This window comes from Salmo salar, chromosome ssa24, assembly GCF_905237065.1.
Source record: "Salmo salar chromosome ssa24, Ssal_v3.1, whole genome shotgun sequence".
Lineage (NCBI taxonomy): Eukaryota > Metazoa > Chordata > Actinopteri > Salmoniformes > Salmonidae > Salmo > Salmo salar.
This window is the reverse complement of record NC_059465.1, coordinates 41,703,243-41,726,552: the sequence shown is the minus strand read 5'-3', so window position 1 is coordinate 41,726,552 and position 23,310 is coordinate 41,703,243. Positions and strand designations below refer to the sequence as shown.

Genomic DNA, 23,310 nt, shown 5'->3' with positions numbered 1-23,310 from the left:
GTCCATTCTAACTTGTGCTAATGACAAATACAGGGTCCACCTGCAAGTGTGATGAGTGTTAAAGTTAGTACTGACCTGTCTTGTAGAATATGTGCACCAGGACGATGCTCACACACACACACACACACCTGTCTTGTAATATCCATGCACCAGGACGATGCCCAGGTTGGTGGGTTTGAGCTTGCGTCCGTTCTCCACCGTCACATAATTCCTCTGAGAGATGTTGTTGATATGGACCGGGATGCTGGCGTCAGTACCTAGAGGGAGGGTTGGGGACACATTATTCCACCATGAACTTATTCCTAGACAGACACCTGCAGTGACATAATATGAATCAAAAACCCACAGAGCCTCAACCCCACGCACGCACACGCACACACACGCACACGCACACACACACGCACGCACGCACACACACACACACACACACACACACACACACACACACACGCACACGCACACGCACACGCACACACACACCTATGCCGTGTTTCTCCATCAGTGTGATGAGGTCGGCCTCAGTAAGGTAGTCTGGAGGGCAGGTCTGTCTCTCCACTAGTTTAATCTCCTCCACTGTGAAGACATCTCCCCTCTCACACACTGGCATGGCCTCCTCTAGAGGGATACCCAGCCACGGCATCACCTCCGTAAAGCCTGAGTACCAGTCACAACAAACATTTAGACACATCTATTAGCATTATAAATAAATAGTACCATTTATAAAGCATTTCAACTATAGCTTAACATTTAGTATCACTTATAAAGCATTTAGACTACAGCTTATTAACATTTAGTATCACTTATAAAGCATTTAGACTACAGATTATTAACATTTAGTATCCCTTATATAAAGCATTTAGAAGGATTTATAATATCTTATTCACAAAAATGGCAACACTAATTGGTTGGTTGATTGACCTTTAATAGTCATGTGTATCAGAAAATATTTCTCAGCATAACAATATTAGGAAACAAGACCAGAGGACAAGAGGACAACAACAACAGTAAACAACAACAGTAAACAACAACAGGACCTCACCAGGTGATATGAGTGTCTTCCCACTGCAGGAGAAACCCTCGGAGGCGATGGTGAAGGAGATGGTTGTCTGCAGGTACTTACAGTCCTGACTCACCGTGGCGATGAAGTGACGCACGATGTACTCATACAGACGCCACCCGTCACTTCCTGTTGGAGAGACAGGCAGTTGGTGTGTTCATTAGGTACCAAACAGAAGAAAACAGACTGAAACAGGAAGGCACTACATGGACTTAAGAAACACACATTTTCCAGTATGAAACACTCATTTTAATTTTCCTTTACAGTTACAGGAAAACCCACCTCAATCTTCTGAAAAAACTGGGATGTTTTTATTTTTAAGTGGCACAATTACACAATTTATTTATACTAGACACACCAGAACGGCTTTCCAAGAGGTTGAGTGTTCCTGAATGGTACAGTCTCAGTCCTGACTTAAACTAGCTTGAAAATCAGAGACAAGGTTTGAATATTGCTGTCCATCAATAAAATACATTTTGAAACATCTTGCCCTAAAAGTTTGTTGAATCTTAAAAATGATTCCACCAGGTACTAACTCTGGGGTGTTTCCGCCAGGTACTAACTCTGGGGTGTTTCCGCCAGGTACTAACTCTGGGGTGTTTCCGCCAGGTACTAACTCTGGGGTGTTTCCGCCAGGTACTAACTCTGGGGTGAAAACATACACAATCAAGACAACTTCATTTTTCAAAAAAAAGAAAACATTTTGGCGGGGGTAATATAACAAATTATAATCTTTCACTTTGGAAATGTGCGGTAGGTTGTGTACATTGAATGGTAAGGGACATCTCATGACCTAGACATGAGATGCCTGTTCATTAGGCTCCAAATGGAAGGAAACAGACTGAAACAGGGAGGGACTACCTCAACCAATTGTCCAATATGAAATGCTCATTTCCGTTTCGCATTGCAAAAAATTTTTTCCAAGGACGTGCCTTAATGAACATGATCCTGGCGGAGAATGGAAAGTGATGGGGGAAGCTAACATAAGGAATCGAAGGACAGGAGGAGAAATCAAAAGGAAGATATGTAGATATAGCAGGTGAAACATGACATGTTACAAGGTAGCCTGGTCCATAATCTGTTTGTGCTGGAGTCGGCAATAGTAAGGAAACACAAGCAGATGTTACCAGGCTAGTTTCAAGGTGCCACTACCCACCTAGCTCTCCTTCGGAGGCAGCCCTCATGGGGGTGATGGGAGGGTGATCTCCTGCGTCAGCTCCTTTCCTGGGACGGTTCAGTCCCTCTGACAGCAGAGCCTTCACCTAGAGGGGGATAGACCACGTCAAGGCTAGTTTTTATAGTCTCAATGTAGGCTTGCAGCTCTGGGATCAGTTTCACTGTATTGGCTGGTTTTCATAGAGCCTCAACGTAGGCTTAATAATGTACTATTAATGTACTATTAATGTACTATTAATGTACTATTAATGTACTAATAATGTACTATTAATGTACTATTAATGTACTATTAATGTACTATTAATGTACTATTAATGTACTATTAATGTACTAATAATGTACTAATAATGTACTATTAATGTACTAATAATGTACTATTAACTTTCAAATGGCATCATCAGGGAGAGTATGCATGAATAATCTGAATGTATCACATTTTGGAGAATCAATCAGTCCGTGTGTGTGTGTGTGCGTGTCCGTATTGTCAGATGCTTTTCGCTAGATTTTGAATTTATTGCGAGGTAACTTCCAAATTAGGTAATTCAGGGCAGTATGCAATAACAATAACCTGAATTCACCACATGTTGAGCATTAATCAGTGTGAGTCCTTGTCTATTTGATAGGTTTGTCTTCTTGTTAGAGTATGCATGTTTCATCTGTCTGTGTGTGTGTGTATGTGTATGTGTATGTGTATGTGTATGTGTGTGTGTGTGTGTGTGTGTGTGTGCGCGCGCGAATGTCGGTGTGTGTACATGTCTTTGTATCGGTGTGTGTACATGTCTTTGTATCGGTGTGTGTACATGTCTTTGTATCGGTGTGTGTACATGTCTTTGTATCGGTGTGTGTACATGTCTTTGTATCGGTGTGTGTACATGTCTTTGTATCGGTGTGTGTACATGTCTTTGTATCGGTGTGTGTACATGTCTTTGTATCGGTGTGTGTACATGTCTTTGTATCGGTGTGTGTACATGTCTTTGTATCGGTGTGTGTACATGTCTTTGTATCGGTGTGTGTACATGTCTTTGTATCGGTGTGTGTACATGTCTTTGTATCGGTGTGTGTACATGTCTTTGTATCGGTGTGTGTACATGTCTTTGTATCGGTGTGTGTACATGTCTTTGTATCGGTGTGTGTACATGTCTTTGTATCGGTGTGTGTACATGTCTTTGTATCGGTGTGTGTACATGTCTTTGTATCGGTGTGTGTACATGTCTTTGTATCGGTGTGTGTACATGTCTTTGTATCGGTGTGTGTACATGTCTTTGTATCGGTGTGTGTACATGTCTTTGTATCGGTGTGTGTACATGTCTTTGTATCGGTGTGTGTACATGTCTTTGTATCGGTGTGTGTACATGTCTTTGTATCGGTGTGTGTACATGTCTTTGTATCGGTGTGTGTACATGTCTTTGTATCGGTGTGTGTACATGTCTTTGTATCGGTGTGTGTACATGTCTTTGTATCGGTGTGTGTACATGTCTTTGTATCGGTGTGTGTACATGTCTTTGTATCGGTGTGTGTACATGTCTTTGTATCGGTGTGTGTACATGTCTTTGTATCGGTGTGTGTACATGTCTTTGTATCGGTGTGTGTACATGTCTTTGTATCGGTGTGTGTACATGTCTTTGTATCGGTGTGTGACCTCCTCAGTCTCAGACTGCTTCCTGATTCTCCGCCAGTCTCCTAAAGTTCACACACTTTCTCCAGCCAATGCTCACATCAATCTTATGCTTTTAGAATCTACGACGCTGAGTTTGCAAGTGCACACTTCTGGAATAAGAGTTGGAGAATAGGGGAAGCACGCAGCCTCGGTCTCGCTCTGCTCTCACCTCCTGAGCCCAGAATGGGTTGTTAGCCTGCTGTCTGAGTGTCCCCTTCAGGTCAAAGTTGTCGTGGTAGTGGTTGGTCTCAGTACGAGGGTAGCTGATATAACCCTGGGTGTACAGACGCTCTGCTATCTGCATGGTGTGCTGTGGACCCATACCTAAAATGGAAGAGAACACAGCACCTTCAATTCAGACAGCCTTCAGAGGACCAGTTGTAATACTTTTGTGCCATCCTTGATGATTGTGAATGCAGTGTATCCACTTCTGAATGGCTTCTGGTTCAATGGCTGAATGGCTTGACTACTGGTTCAAAAGCTAAATGGCTTGACTACTGGTTCAATAGCTACATGGCTTGACTACTGGTTCAATAGCTACATGGCTTGACTACTGGTTCAATAGCTACATGGCTTGACTACTGGTTCAATAGCTAAATGGCTTGACTACTGGTTCAATGGCTGAATGGCTTGACTACTGGTTCAATAGCTAAATGGCTTGACTACTGGTTCAATAGCTAAATGGCTTGACTACTGGTTCAATAGCTACATGGCTTGACTACTGGTTCAATGGCTGAATGGCTTGACTACTGGTTCAATGGCTGAATGGCTTGACTACTGGTTCAATGGCTGAATGGCTTGACTACTGGTTCAATGGCTGAATGGCTTGACTACTGGTTCAATGGCTGAATGGCTTGACTACTGGTTCAATGGCTGAATGGCTTGACTACTGGTTCAATAGCTAAATGGCTTGACTACTGGCTGAATGGCTTGACTACTGGCTGAATGGCTTGACTACTGGCTGAATGGCTTGACTACTGGCTGAATGGCTTGACTACTGGCTGACTGGCTTGACTACTGGCTGACTGGCTTGACTACTGGCTGACTGGCTTGACTACTGGCTGACTGGCTTGACTACTGGCTGACTGGCTTGACTACTTGCTGAATGGCTTGACTACTGGCTGAATGGCTTGACTACTGGCTGAATGGCTTGACTACTGGCTGAATGGCTTGACTACTGGCTGAATGGCTTGACTACTGGCTTGACTACTGGCTGACTGGCTTGACTACTTGCTGAATGGATGCTAATGTCTGTGCTGTGATTGGTGGTCTCACCTAGAGAGGAGCTGGCCACTCGGAGCATCTCCACGGTGTTCAAGGCCAGAGGTCTCTGCTTGGCCTTCTCCTTCTTACTCACCGACTCCACCTTCAGGACGGGAAGACAACTACACCTTTCATAAAGGCACTTTTTGACAGCGTTTACACAGGCAGCCCAATTCTGATCTTTTGACGAATCATATCAGATATTTTGCCCAGAATTGGACCAAAGATCAGAATTTGGCTGCCTGTGTAAACACACACCATTGAGTGTGGATGAAGTGGCTTCTTAAGTTGTGGCCTCTGGCCAAGTCACCCTTACAAAAGAGGAGTTTAACCTCAAGGGTCTTTACTAAGTACCTGTGTTACATCAGAGAGAGGAAGGAGAGAGTAGGGCAGTGACGGTCATGAAATGTTGTCAGTCGGTGATTGTCAAGCAAATAACTGCCGGTCTCATTGTAACTGACCGTTAATTAACATAAACCTTTTTAGCATCTCCTGGCTTCCACATATAGCCTACAAGCCACTGATATAGACCTTTGGAACATCTACATTTGAAAAAGTCTAATAAATCCATGTAATATAGTCTACACCTTCACAATAAATCCATTATTTATTTTAGACAGGTCTAAAGAGACACGATATGAAGAAAATGTAGTCTATTTCAGAAAAACATAATATCATACTCTGAGTTGTCCTTATGTTAGGTCCTGATCTGGCTATGTCATATGGCTGTGGGCTACACTAGTTCATTTAGCAGACAAGATTGGCTTAGAATTCCATGGCATTATTCTTCATTATTTTATAGTATGAAGAACACAATTTAACATAGCTGAATAAAATAGAAAGGATATTTTCTCCAAACAATTTGAGGGAGTGCGCACACGCAGCTATTCTGTATTGAGCGTTTAACAAAGAAACAGTTGCTACTAAATACTTAATTTAGAGTTATTTATTCAACTTTAGTTGTGAAACAAACGTTGGCCTATATATATTTGATTTTTAATACATTCTAAGGCTGTATGATGGGACTCTAATGATGATTTTTTTAAAGTCTCAAGCTGCACACACTTCATCAGTCTCTCATTCACAATTTGACAAGCACTTGATAATATTATCACCAGGCCTCGAATTTCCCAGCTGCAAACCCCTTTGTGTGGCTGCAATGCCACCAAAAAAATATATATACTTTTGCGGCCAAAGTTGCCTTTGTGCCCCTGGGCTAAATATAATAATGATAGTTCCCTTCTCCCGGCTGCCCTGCTCCGAAGCACCTCTCATTCACATGACTTGCTCAGACGTAGCCAATGCCTGTCACGTTATCAGGTTCATCTGACAGGCATTACAGCTAAGAAGTAGGCTACAAGTGAATGAAGACAGACACATCAGGGACACAAGTGCGCTCGTCTCTCTTATCGAATTCTGAGGCGCATATAGAAGATGTTAGAACTGTCCAAATTTACTTTTCGTCAGCCAATAAGATGAGTAGGTCTAACAAACAGGAAATGCACCAGCCTATGCAAATCCACTATCCCCCATAATACAAAAATTGACCTATGCTATTGGACAACTTGGCCAAAAGTGTCCTTTTGGTCAACTTGTCCATCTATGTCTGTCTGTACAATAAATAAATATTCCAAACATACTCTGGGACAGTTGTGGGATGCAATAGATCCCAAATTAATACAACCATTCGCATCAACAAAAATAAACTTTTAAAAGCAATGAGGCTGATGCAACAGATCAGAACATTTAGCTTAAAATGTTATAAGACTGGCAATGCACACACGGCAGGCAGTAAGTAAGCTATAAGCACAAATGTTCCAAAATGCAATCAATTAGCTGGAAAACACTGTTCTCGAAAGTGCGAATGCAAATGGGATTATTCATGTAATAATGTGTTATTAAAAAGGTGAATTTTTATGGTGAACATTTTCTTCCCCAAACTTGAAGCTCATGCGCAGCCTATGTATGCCAGTTAGGCTCTACACCAGTTATAAAACAGATTAGTTATTTGGCCACTTTAGTTGTGTCAGAAACCTTATCAAAACATATAGGCCTATGGGCTAGACTACATGAGGTGTGCGACTAGGATTTGAAAAATTTGCAAAAAAAGGCACATGCTGGGCATCATTCACAAGTTATAATACATCATCCAAAAGTGATAGGCTTATATTGTCACCCATCAGACTATTCTTAATTTAATCTTGTCTTTACATATACAAATTAATATATGTGTGAAATTAGTTTTGATTTAGAAAGGACCATTATCATGCACCTGTCTCGAAATAGGGGCATGGGAAAAAATAGACGTGTCATCTATGCACTTATATAGCGAATGGAGGACGCTTTTCTCCTGGTTCATTTTCATGCCAGCTAGCTAGGCTATACTCCTGTTGTAAAGACAAACAATGAGCTTAATATTAGGAATGCCAATAAATAGTAGGCCTAGCCTATAAAAAGCTTATGGGATTCCCCTATTTTTAGTAGAGGCCATCACTATGTTTTCTCACGCAATTGCATATCCTATAGAAATGTTGCACAACATGAACTCATGGGCTCTAATGAAGTGTTTGATTAGATTTTCGATTACATTTGCATTGATGTCAGAGTGATTAGAGTGACAGAGAGCTGAGTACCAGGCAGTAAGCAAGTTTGATAGGCTACTTACGACCAAACAGAGACAAGAAAGAGAGAGAGAGACAAGAAAGACAGAGAAAAAAAAGACAGGCAGAGAGACAGGTCTTACCTTGGCCTCCCTGGAGGTCTTAGTCATGTTGACAAACATCTGTCCCACCTCTCTGTCGAAGACCCTCACCCTGTCCCAGTCCAGAGTCAGAGGAGACTCTTTCCCTTTGAAAACCTACAGAACAACATTACATTTATTATGTTAGACTAATGGCTCTTTGAGCACCTGTTTGGTCATCTTTGGGTGTTGTTGAGGGAGAAGGCTCAGGATATAAACCCCATTCTCACATGAAACCCTCTGACAGGCTTTTTTGCGGGAGCTCGCCTTAGCCTGTATGACAGTGGAGGCTGGTGGGAGGAGCTCAAGGAGGATGGGCTCATTGTAACGGCTGAAATGGAATAAATGGAACGGAGTCAAACATGCTTTCCATATGTTTGATGGGTTTAAAACCTTTCAATTTATTCCATTCCAGCCATTACAATGAGCACATCCTCCTATATCTCCACCCACCAGCCTACACTGCTGTAACACACAGTAGGTATCTGGTTTGAGGGACTGGGTCTAGGTCTAGGGTCAAGGTTAGGGACGAGGTTAGGGACGAGGTTAGGGTCGAGGTTAGGGTCGAGGTTAGGGACGAGGTTAGGGACGAGGTTAGGGTCGAGGTTAGGGTCGAGGTTAGGGTCGAGGTTAAGGTCGAGGTTAGGGTCGAGGTTAGGGTCGAGGTTAGGGACGAGGTTAGGGACGAGGTTAGGTTCAAGGTTAGGGACGAGGTTAGGGACGAGGTTAGGGTCGAGGTTAGGGTCGAGGTTAGGGTCGAGGTTAGGGTCGAGGTTAGGGACGAGGTTAGGGACGAGGTTAGGGTCAAGGTTAAGGTCGAGGTTAGGGACGAGGTTAGGGTCGAGGTTAGGGTCGAGGTTAGGGTCGAGGTTAGGGTCGAGGTTAAGGTCGAGGTTAAGGACGAGGTTAGGGACGAGGTTAGGGTCAAGGTTAGGGACGAGGTTAGGGACGAGGTTAAGGTCGAGGTTAGGGTCAAGGTTAGGGTCGAGGTTAGGGTCGAGGTTAGGGTCGAGGTTAGGGTCAAGGTTAGGGTCAAGGTTAGGGTCGAGGTTAGGGTCGAGGTTAGGGTCGAGGTTAGGGACGAGGTTAGGGTCGAGGTTAGGGACGAGGTTAGGTTCAAGGTTAGGGTCAAGGTTAGGGTCAAGGTTAGGGTCGAGGTTAGGGTCAAGGTTAGGGTCGAGGTTAGGGTCGAGGTTAGGGTCGAGGTTAGGGACGAGGTTAAGGTCAAGGTTAGGGTCGAGGTTAGGGACGAGGTTAAGGTCAAGGTTAGCCTTAAAGGAATACTTCAGGATTTTTTACATAGAAATGGTATCCACGAGTAGATAAAGGGCCTCATTGCCAAAATACCAATGTATCCTTTCAAGGCTAGGTTTAGGCTTGGGGACTCACCTTAGCCTGTATGACCCAGTAGGTCTCTGGTTTGAAGGACTGGATCTTGTCGTGGCGCTCCACACAGAAGCCCAGTGTAGGGGTCTGACATGGCCCAAAGGAGATCAGGGATGAGTCCAGGTTACCGTATTTACCCTGGAAGTACTTGGTCTGGAACCTGGAACACATTCCAACAACAGGACAGCACCACTGGCATCAGCACAGTTGACACAATAAACTCAACATTGGCTGAATTAAAATCAGTCAAACTCTGTGGCTCTTTCTCAAAAAAATCCTCTCCTTCGTTGCACTGATCTGAAATAACAGACCAGGTGAAAGCCAGTCTAATGAGCATCTACCATGTTGTTTGTAGGGTAGGTTAGGGTAGTGTTGAGTAGGGTAGGTTAGGATATTGTAGTGCAATGCTTCCACACATTTGTTCCAGTATTGAGCAAATTTGTTTTGCATACTAAGTCTTACATAGTTGGTTTTGTTTCGGTACTTTGTATTGAAAGTGTCTAATACCGCATTGATTCGATCACAGATCCCATAGCAGAGGAAAACGTTGATAGTGTTAATAACTAACGGGGGGAAACTCTAGAACGTTGATAGTGTTAATAACTAACGGGGGGAAACTCTAGAACGTTGATAGTGTTAATAACTAACGGGGGGAAACTCTAGAACGTTGATAGTGTTAACTAACGGGGGGAAACTCTAGAACGTTGATAGTGTTAACTAACGGGGGAAACTCTAGAACGTTGATAGTGTTAATAACTAACGGGGGAAACTCTAGAACGTTGATAGTGTTAATAACTAACGGGGGGAACTCTAGAACGTTGATAGTGTTAATAACTAACGGGGGAAACTCTAGAACGTTGATAGTGTTAATAACTAACGGGGGAAACTCTAGAACGTTGATAGTGTTAATAACTAACGGGGGAAACTCTAGAACGTTGATAGTGTTAATAACTAACGGGGGAAACTCTAGAACGTTGATAGTGTTAATAACTAACGGGGGAAACTCTAGAACGTTGATAGTGTTAATAACTAACGGGGGAAACTCTAGAACGTTGATAGTGTTAATAACTAACGGGGGAAACTCTAGAACGTTGATAGTGTTAATAACTAACGGGGGAAACTCTAGAACGTTGATAGTGTTAATAACTAACGGGGGAAACTCTAGAACGTTGATAGTGTTAATAACTAACGGGGGGAAACTCTAGAACGTTGATAGTGTTAATAACTAACGGGGGGAAACTCTAGAACGTTGATAGTGTTAATAACTAACGGGGGAAACTCTAGAACGTTGATAGTGTTAATAACTAACGGGGGAAACTCTAGAACGTTGATAGTGTTAATAACTAACGGGGGAAACTCTAGAACGTTGATAGTGTTAATAACTAACGGGGGGAAACTCTAGAACGTTGATAGTGTTAATAACTAACGGGGGAAACTCTAGAACGTTGATAGTGTTAATAACTAACGGGGGGAACTCTAGAACGTTGATAGTGTTAATAACTAACGGGGGAAACTCTAGAACGTTGATAGTGTTAATAACTAACGGGGGGAAACTCTAGAACGTTGATAGTGTTAATAACTAACGGGGGGAAACTCTAGAACGTTGATAGTGTTAATAACTAACGGGGGAAACTCTAGAACGTTGATAGTGTTAATAACTAACGGGGGAAACTCTAGAACGTTGATAGTGTTAATAACTAACGGGGGGAAACTCTAGAACGTTGATAGTGTTAATAACTAACGGGGGAAACTCTAGAACGTTGATAGTGTTAATAACTAACGGGGGGAAACTCTAGAACGTTGATAGTGTTAATAACTAACGGGGGGAAACTCTAGAACGTTGATAGTGTTAATAACTAACGGGGGAAACTCTAGAACGTTGATAGTGTTAATAACTAACGGGGGAAACTCTAGAACGTTGATAGTGTTAATAACTAACGGGGGAAACTCTAGAACGTTGATAGTGTTAATAACTAACGGGGGAAACTCTAGAACGTTGATAGTGTTAATAACTAACGGGGGAAACTCTAGAACGTTGATAGTGTTAATAACTAACGGGGGAAACTAGAACGTTGATAGTGTTAATAACTAACGGGGAAACTCTAGAACGTTGATAGTGTTAATAACTAACGGGGGAAACTCTAGAATGTTGATAGTGTTAATAACTAACGGGGGAAACTCTAGAACGTTAATAACTAACGGGGGAAACTCTAGAACGTTGATAGTGTTAATAACTAACGGGGGAAACTCTAGAACGTTGATAGTGTTAATAACTAACGGGGAAACTCTAGAACGTTGATAGTGTTAATAACTAACGGGGGAAACTCTAGAACGTTGATAGTGTTAATAACTAACGGGGGAAACTCTAGAACGTTGATAGTGTTAATAACTAACGAGGGGAAACTCTAGAACGTTGATAGTGTTAATAACTAACGGGGGAAACTCTAGAACGTTGATAGTGTTAAAAACTAACGGGGGGAAACTCTAGAACGTTGATAGTGTTAATAACTAACGGGGGAAACTCTAGAACGTTGATAGTGTTAATAACTAACGGGGGGAAACTCTAGAACGTTGATAGTGTTAATAACTAACGGGGGGAAACTCTAGAACGTTGATAGTGTTAATAACTAACGGGGGGAAACTCTAGAACGTTGATAGTGTTAATAACTAACGGGGGGAAACTCTAGAACGTTGAGTGAAGTTCAATCTTGTGCTCCTCAGCGTGGGCTGATATGTCTTTTGCTCGGCAGTCCTGGGGGAAGACTAGAGGGAAGACTGGTGTAGTGTAGAGTAGTGTAGTATAGTGTAGGGTAGTGTAGATGGGTCGAGGGTAGTATAGTCTAGGGTAGTATAGTCTAGGGTAGAGCAGTACAGTCTAGGGTAAGGCGGTGGAGTCCAGGGTAAGGCGGTGGAGTCCAGGGTAAGGCGGTGGAGTCCAGGGTAAGGCGGTGGAGTCTAGGGTAAGGCGGTGGAGTCCAGGGTAAGGCGGTGGAGTCCAGGGTAAGGCGGTGGAGTCTAGGGTAAGGCGGTGGAGTCCAGGGTAAGGCGGTGGAGTCCAGGGTAAGGCGGTGGAGTCCAGGGTAAGGCGGTGGAGTCCAGGGTAAGGCGGTGGAGTCCAGGGTAAGGCGGTGGAGTCCAGGGTAAGGCGGTGGAGTCTAGGGTAAGGCGGTGGAGTCTAGGGTAAGGCGGTGGAGTCTAGGGTAAGGCGGTGGAGTCTAGGGTAAGATAGTGGAGTCTAGGGTATGGTAGGGCAGTCTAGGGTATGGTAGGGTTGAGTTGTGTAGGGTAGTGTAGGGTTGTGTTGTGTAGGGTAGTGTAGGGTTGTGTATTTGTGTGTAGGGTTGGGTTGTGTAGGGCTGTGTAGGGTTGGGTTGTGTAGGGTTGGGTTATGTAGGGTAGTGTAGGGTCGTGTAGTGTAGGGTTGTGTAGGGCAGTGGGGTGTGTTGCAGGGTCGTGTAGTGTAGGGCAGTGGGTTGTGTTGCAGGGTCGTGTAGTGTACCAGGTGAAGGCCAACTCTCTCTGTATATATGTCGTGTTGGAATGGGGTGTGTTGTAGGGTCGTGTAGTGTAGGGCAGTGGGGTGTGTTGTAGGGTCGTGTAGTGTAGGGCAGTGGGGTGTGTTGTAGGGTCGTGTAGTGTAGGGCAGTGGGGTGTGTTGTAGGGTCGTGTAGTGTAGGGCAGTGGGGTGTGTTGTAGGGTCGTGTAGTGTAGGGCAGTGGGGTGTGTTGTAGGGTCGTGTAGTGTAGGGCAGTGTTGTAGGGTCGTGTAGTGTAGGGCAGTGGGGTGTGTTGTAGGGTCGTGTAGTGTAGGGCAGTGGGGTGTGTTGCAGGGTCGTGTAGTGTAGGGCAGTGGGGTGTGTTGCAGGGTCGTGTAGTGTAGGGCAGTGGGGTGTGTTGTAGGGTCGTGTAGTGTAGGGCAGTGTAGGGCAGTGGGGTGTGTTGTAGGGTCGTGTAGTGTAGGGCAGTGGGGTGTGTTGTAGGGTCGTGTAGTGTAGGGCAGTGGGGGGTGTTGTAGGGTCGTGTAGTGTAGGGCAGTGGGGTGTGTTGTAGGGTCGTGTAGTGAAGGGCAGTGGGGTGTGTTGTAGGGTCGTGTAGTGTAGGGCAGTGGGGTGTGTTGTAGGTCGTGTAGTGTAGGGCAGTGGGGGGGTGTTGTAGGGTCGTGTAGTGTAGGGCAGTGGGGTGTGTTGTAGGGTCGTGTAGTGTAGGGCAGTGGGGGGTGTTGTAGGGTCGTGTAGTGTAGGGCAGTGGGGTGTGTTGTAGGGTCGTGTAGTGAAGGGCAGTGGGGTGTGTTGTAGGTCGTGTAGTGTAGGGCAGTGGGGTGTGTTGTAGGGTCGTGTAGTGTAGGGCAGTGGGGTGTGTTGTAGGGTCGTGTAGTGTAGGGCAGTGGGGTGTGTTGTAGGGTCGTGTAGTGTAGGGCAGTGGGGGGGTGTTGTAGGGTCGTGTAGTGTAGGGCAGTGGGGTGTGTTGTAGGGTCGTGTAGTGTAGGGCAGTGGGGTGTGTTGTAGGGCCGTGTAGTGTAGGGCAGTGGGGTGTGTTGTAGGGTCGTGTAGTGTAGGGCAGTGTAGGGCAGTGGGGTGTGTTGTAGGGTCGTGTAGTGTAGGGCAGTGGGGGGTGTTGTAGGGTCGTGTAGTGTAGGGCAGTGGGGTGTGTTGTAGGGTCGTGTAGTGTAGGGCAGTGGTGTGTGTTGTAGGGTCGTGTAGTGTAGGGCAGTGGGGTGTGTTGTAGGGTCGTGTAGTGTAGGGCAGTGGGGTGTGTTGTAGGGTCGTGTAGTGTAGGGCAGTGTAGGGCAGTGGGGTGTGTTGTAGGGCAGTGTAGTGTAGGGCAGTGTTGTAGGGTCGTGTAGTGTACCGGGTGAAGGCACAGCCAATGCGCAGGTCCAGCTCCTGCCGGGCGTCTACGGACAGAGCCTCGTTACGGTTGGGCTCTCCCAGCTTGTTCATGGCCGCCCAGATGTCCGTGTCGGTGATGGAGCTGAACTTGGCTCGGTAGACGGTCCGTTCACTGCCGTACGGACGGTTCATCACCGGCTCAATGGCGTCCAGGACCTGGGAAAGTAACAACTTTCTAATAACCTTTATGAATAAGCATTAATAAAACACTTTCCAACCTAGAGAGAGGGGTAAGACCAGCAGCAAGGAGAGGGTGGGGTAAGACCAGCAGCAAGGAGAGGGTGGGGTAAGACCAGCAGTGTAGAGGGTGGGGTAAGACCAGCAGCAAGGAGAGGGTGGGGTAAGACCAGCAGTGGAGAGGGTGGGGTAAGACCAGCAGTGTAGAGGGTGGGGTAAGACCAGCAGTGTAGAGGGTGGGGTATGACCAGCAGCAAGGAGAGGGTGGGGTAAGACCAGCAGTGTAGAGGGTGGGGTAAGACCAGCAGCAAGGAGAGGGTGGGGTAAGACCAGCAGCAAGGAGAGGGTGGGGTAAGACCAGCAGCAAGGAGAGGGTGGGGTAAGACCAGCAGTGGAGAGGGTGGGGTAAGACCAGCAGTGGAGAGGGTGGGGTAAGACCAGCAGTGTAGAGGGTGGGGTAAGACCAGCAGCAAGGAGAGGGTGGGGTAAGACCAGCAGTGTAGAGGGTGGGGTAAGACCAGCAGTGGAGAGGGTGGGGTAAGACCAGCAGTGTAGAGGGTGGGGTAAGACCAGCAGCAAGGAAAGGGTGGGGTAAGACCAGCAGTGGAGAGGGTGGGGTAAGACCAGCAGTGTAGAGGGTGGGGTAAGACCAGCAGCAAGGAGAGGGTGGGGTAAGACCAGCAGTGTAGAGGGTGGGGTATGACCAGCAGTGTAGAGGGTGGGGTATGACCAGCAGCAAGGAGAGGGTGGGGTAAGACCAGCAGTGTAGAGGGTGGGGTAAGACCAGCAGCAAGGAGAGGGTGGGGTAAGACCAGCAGTGGAGAGGGTGGGGTAAGACCAGCAGCAAGGAGAGGGTGGGGTAAGACCAGCAGCAAGGAGAGGGTGGGGTAAGACCAGCAGTGGAGAGGGTGGGGTAAGACCAGCAGTGGAGAGGGTGGGGTAAGACCAGCAGTGGAGAGGGTGGGGTAAGACCAGCAGTGGAGAGGGTGGGTTAAGACCAGCAGTGGAGAGGGTGGGTTAAGACCAGCAGTGGAGAGGGTGGGTTAAGACCAGCAGTGGAGAGGGTGGGGTAAGACCAGCAGTGGCTGTAGTGAGAATATGTTTTTATACATTTCTATGCCTTTTCTCCCCAATTTCATGATATCTAATTGGTAGTTACAGTCTTGTCCCATCGCTGCAACTCCCCTACGGACTCGGGAGAGGCGAAGGTCGAGAGCCATGCCAAGCCACACTGCTCGCTTCACCCGGAAGGCAGCCGCACCAATGTGTCAGAGGAAACAATGTACAACTGGCGACCGTGTCAGCGTGCATGCACCCGGCTCGCCACAAGGAGTTGCTAGAGCACGATGGGACAAGGACATCCCAGCCGACAAAACCCTCCCCTAACCCGAACGACGCTGGGCCAATTTTGCGTCGACTCATGGGTCTCCCGGTTGCGGCAGGCTATGACACAGCCTGGGATCGAACCCGGATCTGTAGTGACGCTTCTAGCACTGCAGTGCCTCAGACCGCTGAGCCACTCGGAAGACCCTGCTGTAGTGAGAACGTAACGTTGAATTGGGATTACCTCAAAGCAGATGTTCTCTCCCTCTTTGTCGCAGTCCAACCACAAAACCACGTAGTCACATCCCTTGCCTTCAACCTGGAGAAAGATAGTGACAGAATTATTTGTATTTATTTTTTTACAAAGGAGACCAATCAACTGATATAGAGGGGGGCTGGAACAGCTCCATGAACGATTGACAGGAAAATGACCCTTCAGATGTGACTAGAGACACAGACGAACCTGTAGGAACTTGACCATGTTGAGTTTGGGGTTGGCCTCCTTCTTCTCAGTAGGGGCTTTAGTGAAGAGTTCAGCTGGATCCACCTTGTCCCAGTTATTATACTTCCCTGGAGAGAGGAGAGGGGGACAGAACTTATCCCACCAAGATTTGCGACACAGAATTGAATCCAGTCAACAAAAAAAAGTAGTATTTAGCCTAAAAATCAAAAAAATTAAATAAAAGACCTACCTATGAAATCCAGACTCATCACGTGCCCACACACCGACGTCATCTTAAAGCGCACGCTCTGGCCTGAGAAGGTGCCCATGTACTCGTGGACCGAACATGCTCCGTTCAGACCTTTACGACTGGAGCAGCTGCCTGGGTTAAGAAGAGAAACAATAGGAGTTAAACCTGAACCATTTGATGAAAAGAACCAACAGCGGAAACATATAAAATCCATCCTTCTATTCATTAGAATGAGGAAATAGTGGGACTTGGAAGGTGGTAACTCTCCCCAACTATCCGAGACCACCCTTGTTAAAAGACCTTTTGAGGAACCATCTGGTGACATGTGACAAGACGTGAAATGGAAAAGCTACCTGAATGACTTCCCTTCGTCAAACTAATCAAATATTTTTTGTAGAAATGTCACGACTTATTGAAAATACAGATTCAAACTATTTCGGGAGGTTATTTTACACAACAAAAAAACAGAACCTAATAGCATGATTCAACTCTTATAAAAAAGGATTTCAAAGTACATCAAGGCTAAACCGTAGCGGAAACTCCAATGCCCTGACCCTGTCATGGGGCTCATACTACCTGAGCTAAACGCTACGTCGTGACGAAGTAAAGTTAATGACATGCCTCTCTCAAGGCTGAACGCTAATGGAGGTACATGCATGGTAAAGACCATGGTAATGAGAGACACAAGAAGCCAGTGACTGAGTGACCCCCCCCCCCTTTCTACCCCTCTCTAGCTGTGACGCTGACCCCCACCACCCTTACAATCCCAGGTGCATAAATACATCCCTGGTACGAGACGATGGACATCAGCTCTGAACGAACCAAAGGGTACCAAGAGCAGCAGCAGCCAAGAGAGAGCTACAGAAACCCACAGCACAGCAGAAACAGAGAGCTACAGAAACCCACAGCACAGCAGAGACAGAGAGCTACAGAAACTCACAGCACAGCAGAGACAGAGAGCTACAGAAACCCACAGCACAGCAGAGACAGAGAGCTACAGAAACCCACAGCACAGCAGAGACAGAGAGCTACAGAAACCCACAGCACAGCAGAGACAGAGAGCTACAGAAACCCACAGCACAGCAGAGACAGAGAGCTACAGAAACCCACAGCACAGCAGAGACAGAGAGCTACAGAAACCCACAGCACAGCAGAGACAGAGAGCTACAGAAACCCACAGCACAGCAGAGACAGAGAGCTACAGAAACCCACAGCACAGCAGAGACAGAGAGCTACAGAAACCCACAGCACAGCAGAGACAGAGAGCTACAGAAACCCACAGCACAGCAGAGACAGAGAGCTACAGAAACCCACAGCACAGCAGAGACAGAGAGCTACAGAAACTCACAGCAGAGACAGAAACAGACTCCAGAACCGGAAGCCAGAACTCACTCCAGAACTCAACATGCAACAGCTCCAGGTGAGATACAAAGAGATCCATAACAACAGAAGCTGTAACTAGCCAGTGGTACTCTCCAGGTGATGTATGATCAGGGACTAGAGCTAACTTTCACTATGACTGCTCTTGATTGTCATTGGCTATTATTATGCTGTGGGACATAATGTAAAGACAGACTATGTGCTTTGAATTAGAATTTTCCTCCTTTGTTGATGCTATTAGGCTCATTCTTATAGCAGAGTATGAGCTACTGTGCTACTGAGTGATTGGCTGAGGATTTTATTTTTATGGAAGGTCAAACCGTCAAATTAATTGTTCGTTTGAGTTTTCTTTAAGAATGGTTTTATGGTACAACAGTTGAATGTAGCTAGGAATGTTATGCAATTTGGACAAATTTTCATTTAACAGTTTAAAGAGCTGGTAAAAAAATACATGTAATTTAAGCTAAGGCTAGTTGTTGTCTTTAGTTGCACAGATGTGACGTTTACTTCCTGGTGTTTTATATACACTCAGCTTCAGCTGCCAGTAGCCTAATGACAGGACATTATATCATTAAACCAGAGACAGTATATCCCTGGGTTTAACAATGATATTCAACCCCCTTGTGTTGTGTTTTCTGTGTTCAGCTCCAACTCAACATTGATACTTAAAACTCTGTGTTTTCTCCCTGTGTGTGTTTTCCTATGCAGCACCTGCGTCTGCTACTCCTGTGGTTTCTGGCCATGCGTCAGTGCCTGTGTGTGCCCCTGGGGGGCCAGTGTGTAGACGAGAGCTTCTGCACTAGCAGCCTGCAGGAGTACCACGCACAGCTAGTCAGCCTGCCCAACCGCCTTAACGAACGCAGTGTAGCCGCCTGGAACTACGTGTGAGTACCTTTACTGGACGGATGGATTGATTGGAAGAATGTACTAGACTATTAAAATGCATGTACAGACACACACTTATGAGTGCTAATCACCATTGCAGCCTTGGATACTAGGCTTCTGAGACTGTGTGCAATGCATGTTTCCTTTCTAGGATATTTTTTTCTTCCTTTCAAGGTCATTTTTTCTTCTTCTCTTCCTTCAATTGTGGCTTGGTTCCGAGTCTGACAATCTTGTGTTCTCTTCCTCCTTCCAGGGAAAAAATTGACTTGAACCGGGTGCCACCGGTCCTTTATGAAGCCAACTGCCTTGAAAGCCACTCCTGTACGGGTATAGACAGCACCCTCAGGTTAGAGACCATTCCCATCACCCTCAGGATGCCCGTGCTGAGGAAAAACCCCCGCTGTGCCTCCTTCTCCCTGGAGTTCGAGCCCATCAATATAGCCTGTATATGCGCCACTTCCAGACAAAGCGGATTTCTAACTGATCGATTCTAAAATATTACAAGTATTTATTTACTTTGGCTATAAATGTTGAGGCTATAAATTAGATTGAATGTGTGTTTTGAATGTATTTTCTTTTTTTGACAGAAGGGTAAAGATTATTATTATTATTATTATTGTTGTTGTTATTGTTGACATCACTCAGTATAAGTTCCAACTGTCATGTTAGTCGTTTGCCACAATGACATCGAAAATGTATTGGTCATTGGTCAAGAGGAAATCAATTGTTCCCTTATCATCTGCTAAAAGCTTAAAACAGTAAATAAACTCATTTTACAGCATCAAAAACACGTGTTTCTCTGTTGTTTTACATGGAGTTAAACATATTAGATAAGGAGTTACTCACAAGGTGAACGATAACTAACTAATACTGCTGCTGGATTTTCCCTGGTACATAGTTGTTGATTCCTGGCTTGCTAGGTGTTTACAATAAGGAAGCTAGCTAGTTGCTTTCACATAGTAAACATTAGAGATGACTTACCTTTAGATAGGATTTTGGCAATTGACTGAGCCAACGACGGCTTCTCCGCTACCATCAAAACTGTCTTCATGACTGGAAACAGCACAGCGACACTAAGTTAGCTAGCCGACTGACAACAAATAGCTGCTATTTACAAAATGTAAATAACAAAATTATATTTAGATGTGATTATAAGTTCTAAGAAGCATAAGTGCCACGAAAAAGCTAATTGTCAAGTTAGTGGCTAGCACAAAAGAAACAACGCCGCCATGACAGTTTCTAGATGCTCTTCCGGTTGAAAGTGTAACCTAACCGGAAGTAGAAACGACATATAGGTAAATTGCTTATCGGCTTGGTACGGGTCTTCAGAGCTGTAAGCTCTCACGCTTTGAAAAGTACTGCTTTTATTTTTCTAATGAGTCCGTTGTATAGTCAGTGCGTTAACTTTTCAACTGTGCTCCAAAACGTTTTGAAGTCGGCGCATCTGTGACTGCAATTTAACATCATGAGCGTAACCTCTATCATTGTCTTTTATGTGTATATTTTTTGTAATTATTATTATTAACAACAAATTAATACAAAGGTACATAGGGGAACACACGTATATTTAAAGAATATACAAAGGACAATTGGGCTAGAGAGTACATTATCACATTACACGAGGCCCTTAAGGGGCATGCACGCATTTATACATCTGACAGCTTTTTTGTTGGTCAAGTATTTAATTGTCTTAAAATATAGTTACATGTATTTTTTGTAAGGTAAGAAAATGTGGTGTTTTGTTTGTAAATGTACATTTGTGAATATGACATTGACCCCCAAAAATTATGAAATTAATTACATACAATTTTCAACTTATTTCTAAGTAAAGAATCCAAGCAGCACATCTCTCCATAATAGTGTGAAGTCTTCAGAAATGTGTTCAATTATAAATCTACTGATGTCTTGCCACCTATTCTTTACATTAATATAATGCCAAAAAAAGATGCAACACTGTTTCTGGGTGGTCATTACAAAGATACAATTTGAATGTATTTATTTTTTAAACTTCTTCATGTAGTGGTTGGCAGGATAATATTTCTGAATAATTTCAAAATACATTTCCTTAATTGTGTTAATAAGTAGGTATGTGTGTGGAAACATCTTAACTTTTTTCAACAGATATTATCAATTAAACCATTCCAATAAGGCAGTGGTTCCCAAAATGTTTATAGTCCCGTCCCCCGTCAAACATTCGACCTCCAGCTGTGTACCCCCTCTAGCACCAGGGTCAGCGTACTCTCAAATGTTGTTTTTTGCCATTATTGTAAGCCTGCCACACACACTCTATACGATACATTTATTAAACATAAGAATGAGTGTGAGTTTTTGTCACAACCCGGCTCGTGGGAAGTGACAAAGAGCTCTTATAGGACCAGGGCACAAATAATAATAATATAATAATAATCAATAATTTTGCTCTTTATTTAACCATCTTACATATAAAACCTTATTTGTTTATAGAAAATGGTGAATAACTCACCGCAGGTTAATGAGAAGGGTGTGCTTGAAAAGATGCACATAACTCTGCAATGTTGGGTTGTATTGGAGAGAGTCTCAGTCTTAAATCATTTTCCACACACAGTCTGTGCCTGTATTTAGTTTTCATGCCAGTGAGGGCCGAGAATCCACTCTCACATAGGTACGTGGTTGCAAAGGGCACCTGTGTCTAACATGCTGACCACACCGCTCGCGTCGCGTGTCGCATTGCAAAATAAATGTACACATACATCCGCCAACGAGCGTCTGTGTTGCCAAGCGCTCAAATAGAAATAAATTATATTTGTGACACTGAACGCGGTGCAAGTCCTGCCTTTCCCATCTTCTCATTGGTTTATAGAAGCAGATACCATCTCCTCATTGGTTATCACCATGTGGGGGATTGAAAGATGAACTGAGGTAGTCGTCAGTCGTGGTAATACTATGAAAGTTTAGATGCCAATCACCATATAAAGTCCGAAGAAGAAAAAGCCTGGAAGAAGGAGAGGTGACTAGAAACGATTCGGTTGACCATTTTTATGTGTGGATTAATTGTGGGAGTAGAGGACCTTGTGCATTTCAGGTAAAATAACAACTCAATTATATCCCAGGGAAAATTAGCTACCAACAGCAAGCCAGCTAAATAGGAGAAATTAGCTAGCAACTGCAAGCTAGCTAGCTAAATTGCCATAAATGTTTAATGATTTTCGACCTGTGCCAAAATTAATACAATTGGTTCAGAGTTTGGTTTGATATTTCAACCTGCGTGTCGTTATCGCGTTTCGTGTGGAGGGCCAAAATCAATTTGCGCACGATGACGCACACGCGCGTCCGTTCTGGGCATGGTGTTAACAATGGTAGAGATACTCTGAATGATCAGCTATGAAAAGCCAACTGACATTTACTCCTGAGGTGCTGACCTGTTGCACCCTCGACAACCACTGTGATTATTATTATTTGACCCTGCTGGTCATCTATGAACATTTGAACATCTTGGCCATGTTCTGCTATAATCTCCACCCGGCACAGCCAGAAGAGGACTGGCCACCCCTCATAGCCTGGTTCCTCTCTAGGTTTCTTCCTAGGTTTTGGCCTTTCTAGGGAGTTTTTCCTAGCCACCGTGCTTCTACACCTGCATTGCTTGCTGTTTGGGGTTTTAGTCTGGGTTTCTGTACAGCACATTGAGACATCAGCTGATGTAAGAAGGGCTATATAAATAAATATGATTGATTGATTGCCATGTCACTGATACGTCGTGAAACAGTGTTGTTTGATGAAGGCATTGTCTATATAGTTTTTGGGGCCTTTTCCTCAGCATTTCCCCAGTCATATCCGTGGCAGCAGGAAGAATTAAGTCCTCCACAATAGTATGGAGCTTGCCTGTCCTAGCCACTTGGTAGCTCACCATATAAGACACTTCTAGCCCCTTCTTATTAATGGTATCTGTTGCTTTTATACACGTCTTACTACTCGAAAGTCGTCTTAATTCTCCAAAAACTCCCGTGGCTTATTTTTCAAATTGGCACGTTTTGTTTCTAAATGTTTGCACAAGAGTGAAGGTAACATGGAGTTGTGAGGTAATAGTTTTGCACATATAACACACTGTGGCTGAGGAAAGGCACTACTCCCAATATAAGTGAACCCCAAATCAACGTAGTTCTCATCATATTTGCGCCTATTCCATGGTCCAACGTCCCTGTCTGTTGTTCGGTGCTGTCCCGAGTAAGGATGCACAACTGTCAGTGTCAATGCTAGTTAGGCTAACAACAAATGTAGAATTACTGATGCTAGCCTTGGATGTGCTTGTGGAAGCAGAACAACTTGTGTCGTCGAAAGGTGCAGGTGAAGTACTGCTGGTAGTAGCAGTACTACCAGTAGAGCTGGTATATGTCTCTATGGATGCGGGCCTTACTTTTTTTTAACCATTTATCAATTTTTCAGCAAATGGAATGAGCAGCAGCTACGTTTGGCTACATACGAACCGTTAGTGGAATTTCCGTGAGAGAGTAACGGTTAACGTGATTTGATGTTAATTATTTGACTAAGCTACCTATATTTGACATTGTTTTGTTATTTCTCTGAACACTAAATGGTTTCATTTTATTTTTGGAAGTAAAACGAGGCTCCTCAGGCGAGAAAAAAACCTCACCCAAATGTATAGCCCGGTTGGAAAATATAAATGGACTGTTTGAAAATGTGAAATTTTCC

General features: G+C 44.6%; 2 protein-coding genes across 3 annotated transcripts in view; one reads left to right on the top strand and one right to left on the bottom strand.

The window, feature by feature from the left end:
- Positions 1-19,845, bottom strand: part of top3b (DNA topoisomerase III beta) — a 34,148-nt gene extending 14,303 nt beyond the window's left edge. Inside the window, 13 exon segments of one of the 2 annotated variants that reach the window (NM_001173932.1) lie at positions 129-257; positions 481-654; positions 1,040-1,186; positions 2,214-2,319; positions 4,060-4,214; positions 5,166-5,256; positions 7,897-8,010; positions 9,283-9,439; positions 14,127-14,323; positions 15,912-15,986; positions 16,131-16,237; positions 16,360-16,491; positions 19,606-19,845. In NM_001173932.1, coding sequence (NP_001167403.1) covers positions 129-257; positions 481-654; positions 1,040-1,186; positions 2,214-2,319; positions 4,060-4,214; positions 5,166-5,256; positions 7,897-8,010; positions 9,283-9,439; positions 14,127-14,323; positions 15,912-15,986; positions 16,131-16,237; positions 16,360-16,491; positions 19,606-19,675 — 1,654 coding nt within the window. In that variant the 5' untranslated portion in view covers positions 19,676-19,845. 2 annotated transcript variants of the gene reach the window in all.
- LOC123730396 (zinc finger CCCH domain-containing protein 13) lies at positions 17,133-19,412 on the top strand. The gene is made up of 3 exons (XM_045706846.1): positions 17,133-17,779; positions 18,448-18,623; positions 18,878-19,412. The coding sequence occupies exons 1-3, from the start codon at positions 17,159-17,161 to the stop codon at positions 19,116-19,118; spliced, it is 1,038 nt and encodes a 345-aa protein (XP_045562802.1). The 5' UTR covers positions 17,133-17,158; the 3' UTR covers positions 19,119-19,412.
- Positions 19,846-23,310: the final 3,465 nt, after the last annotated feature.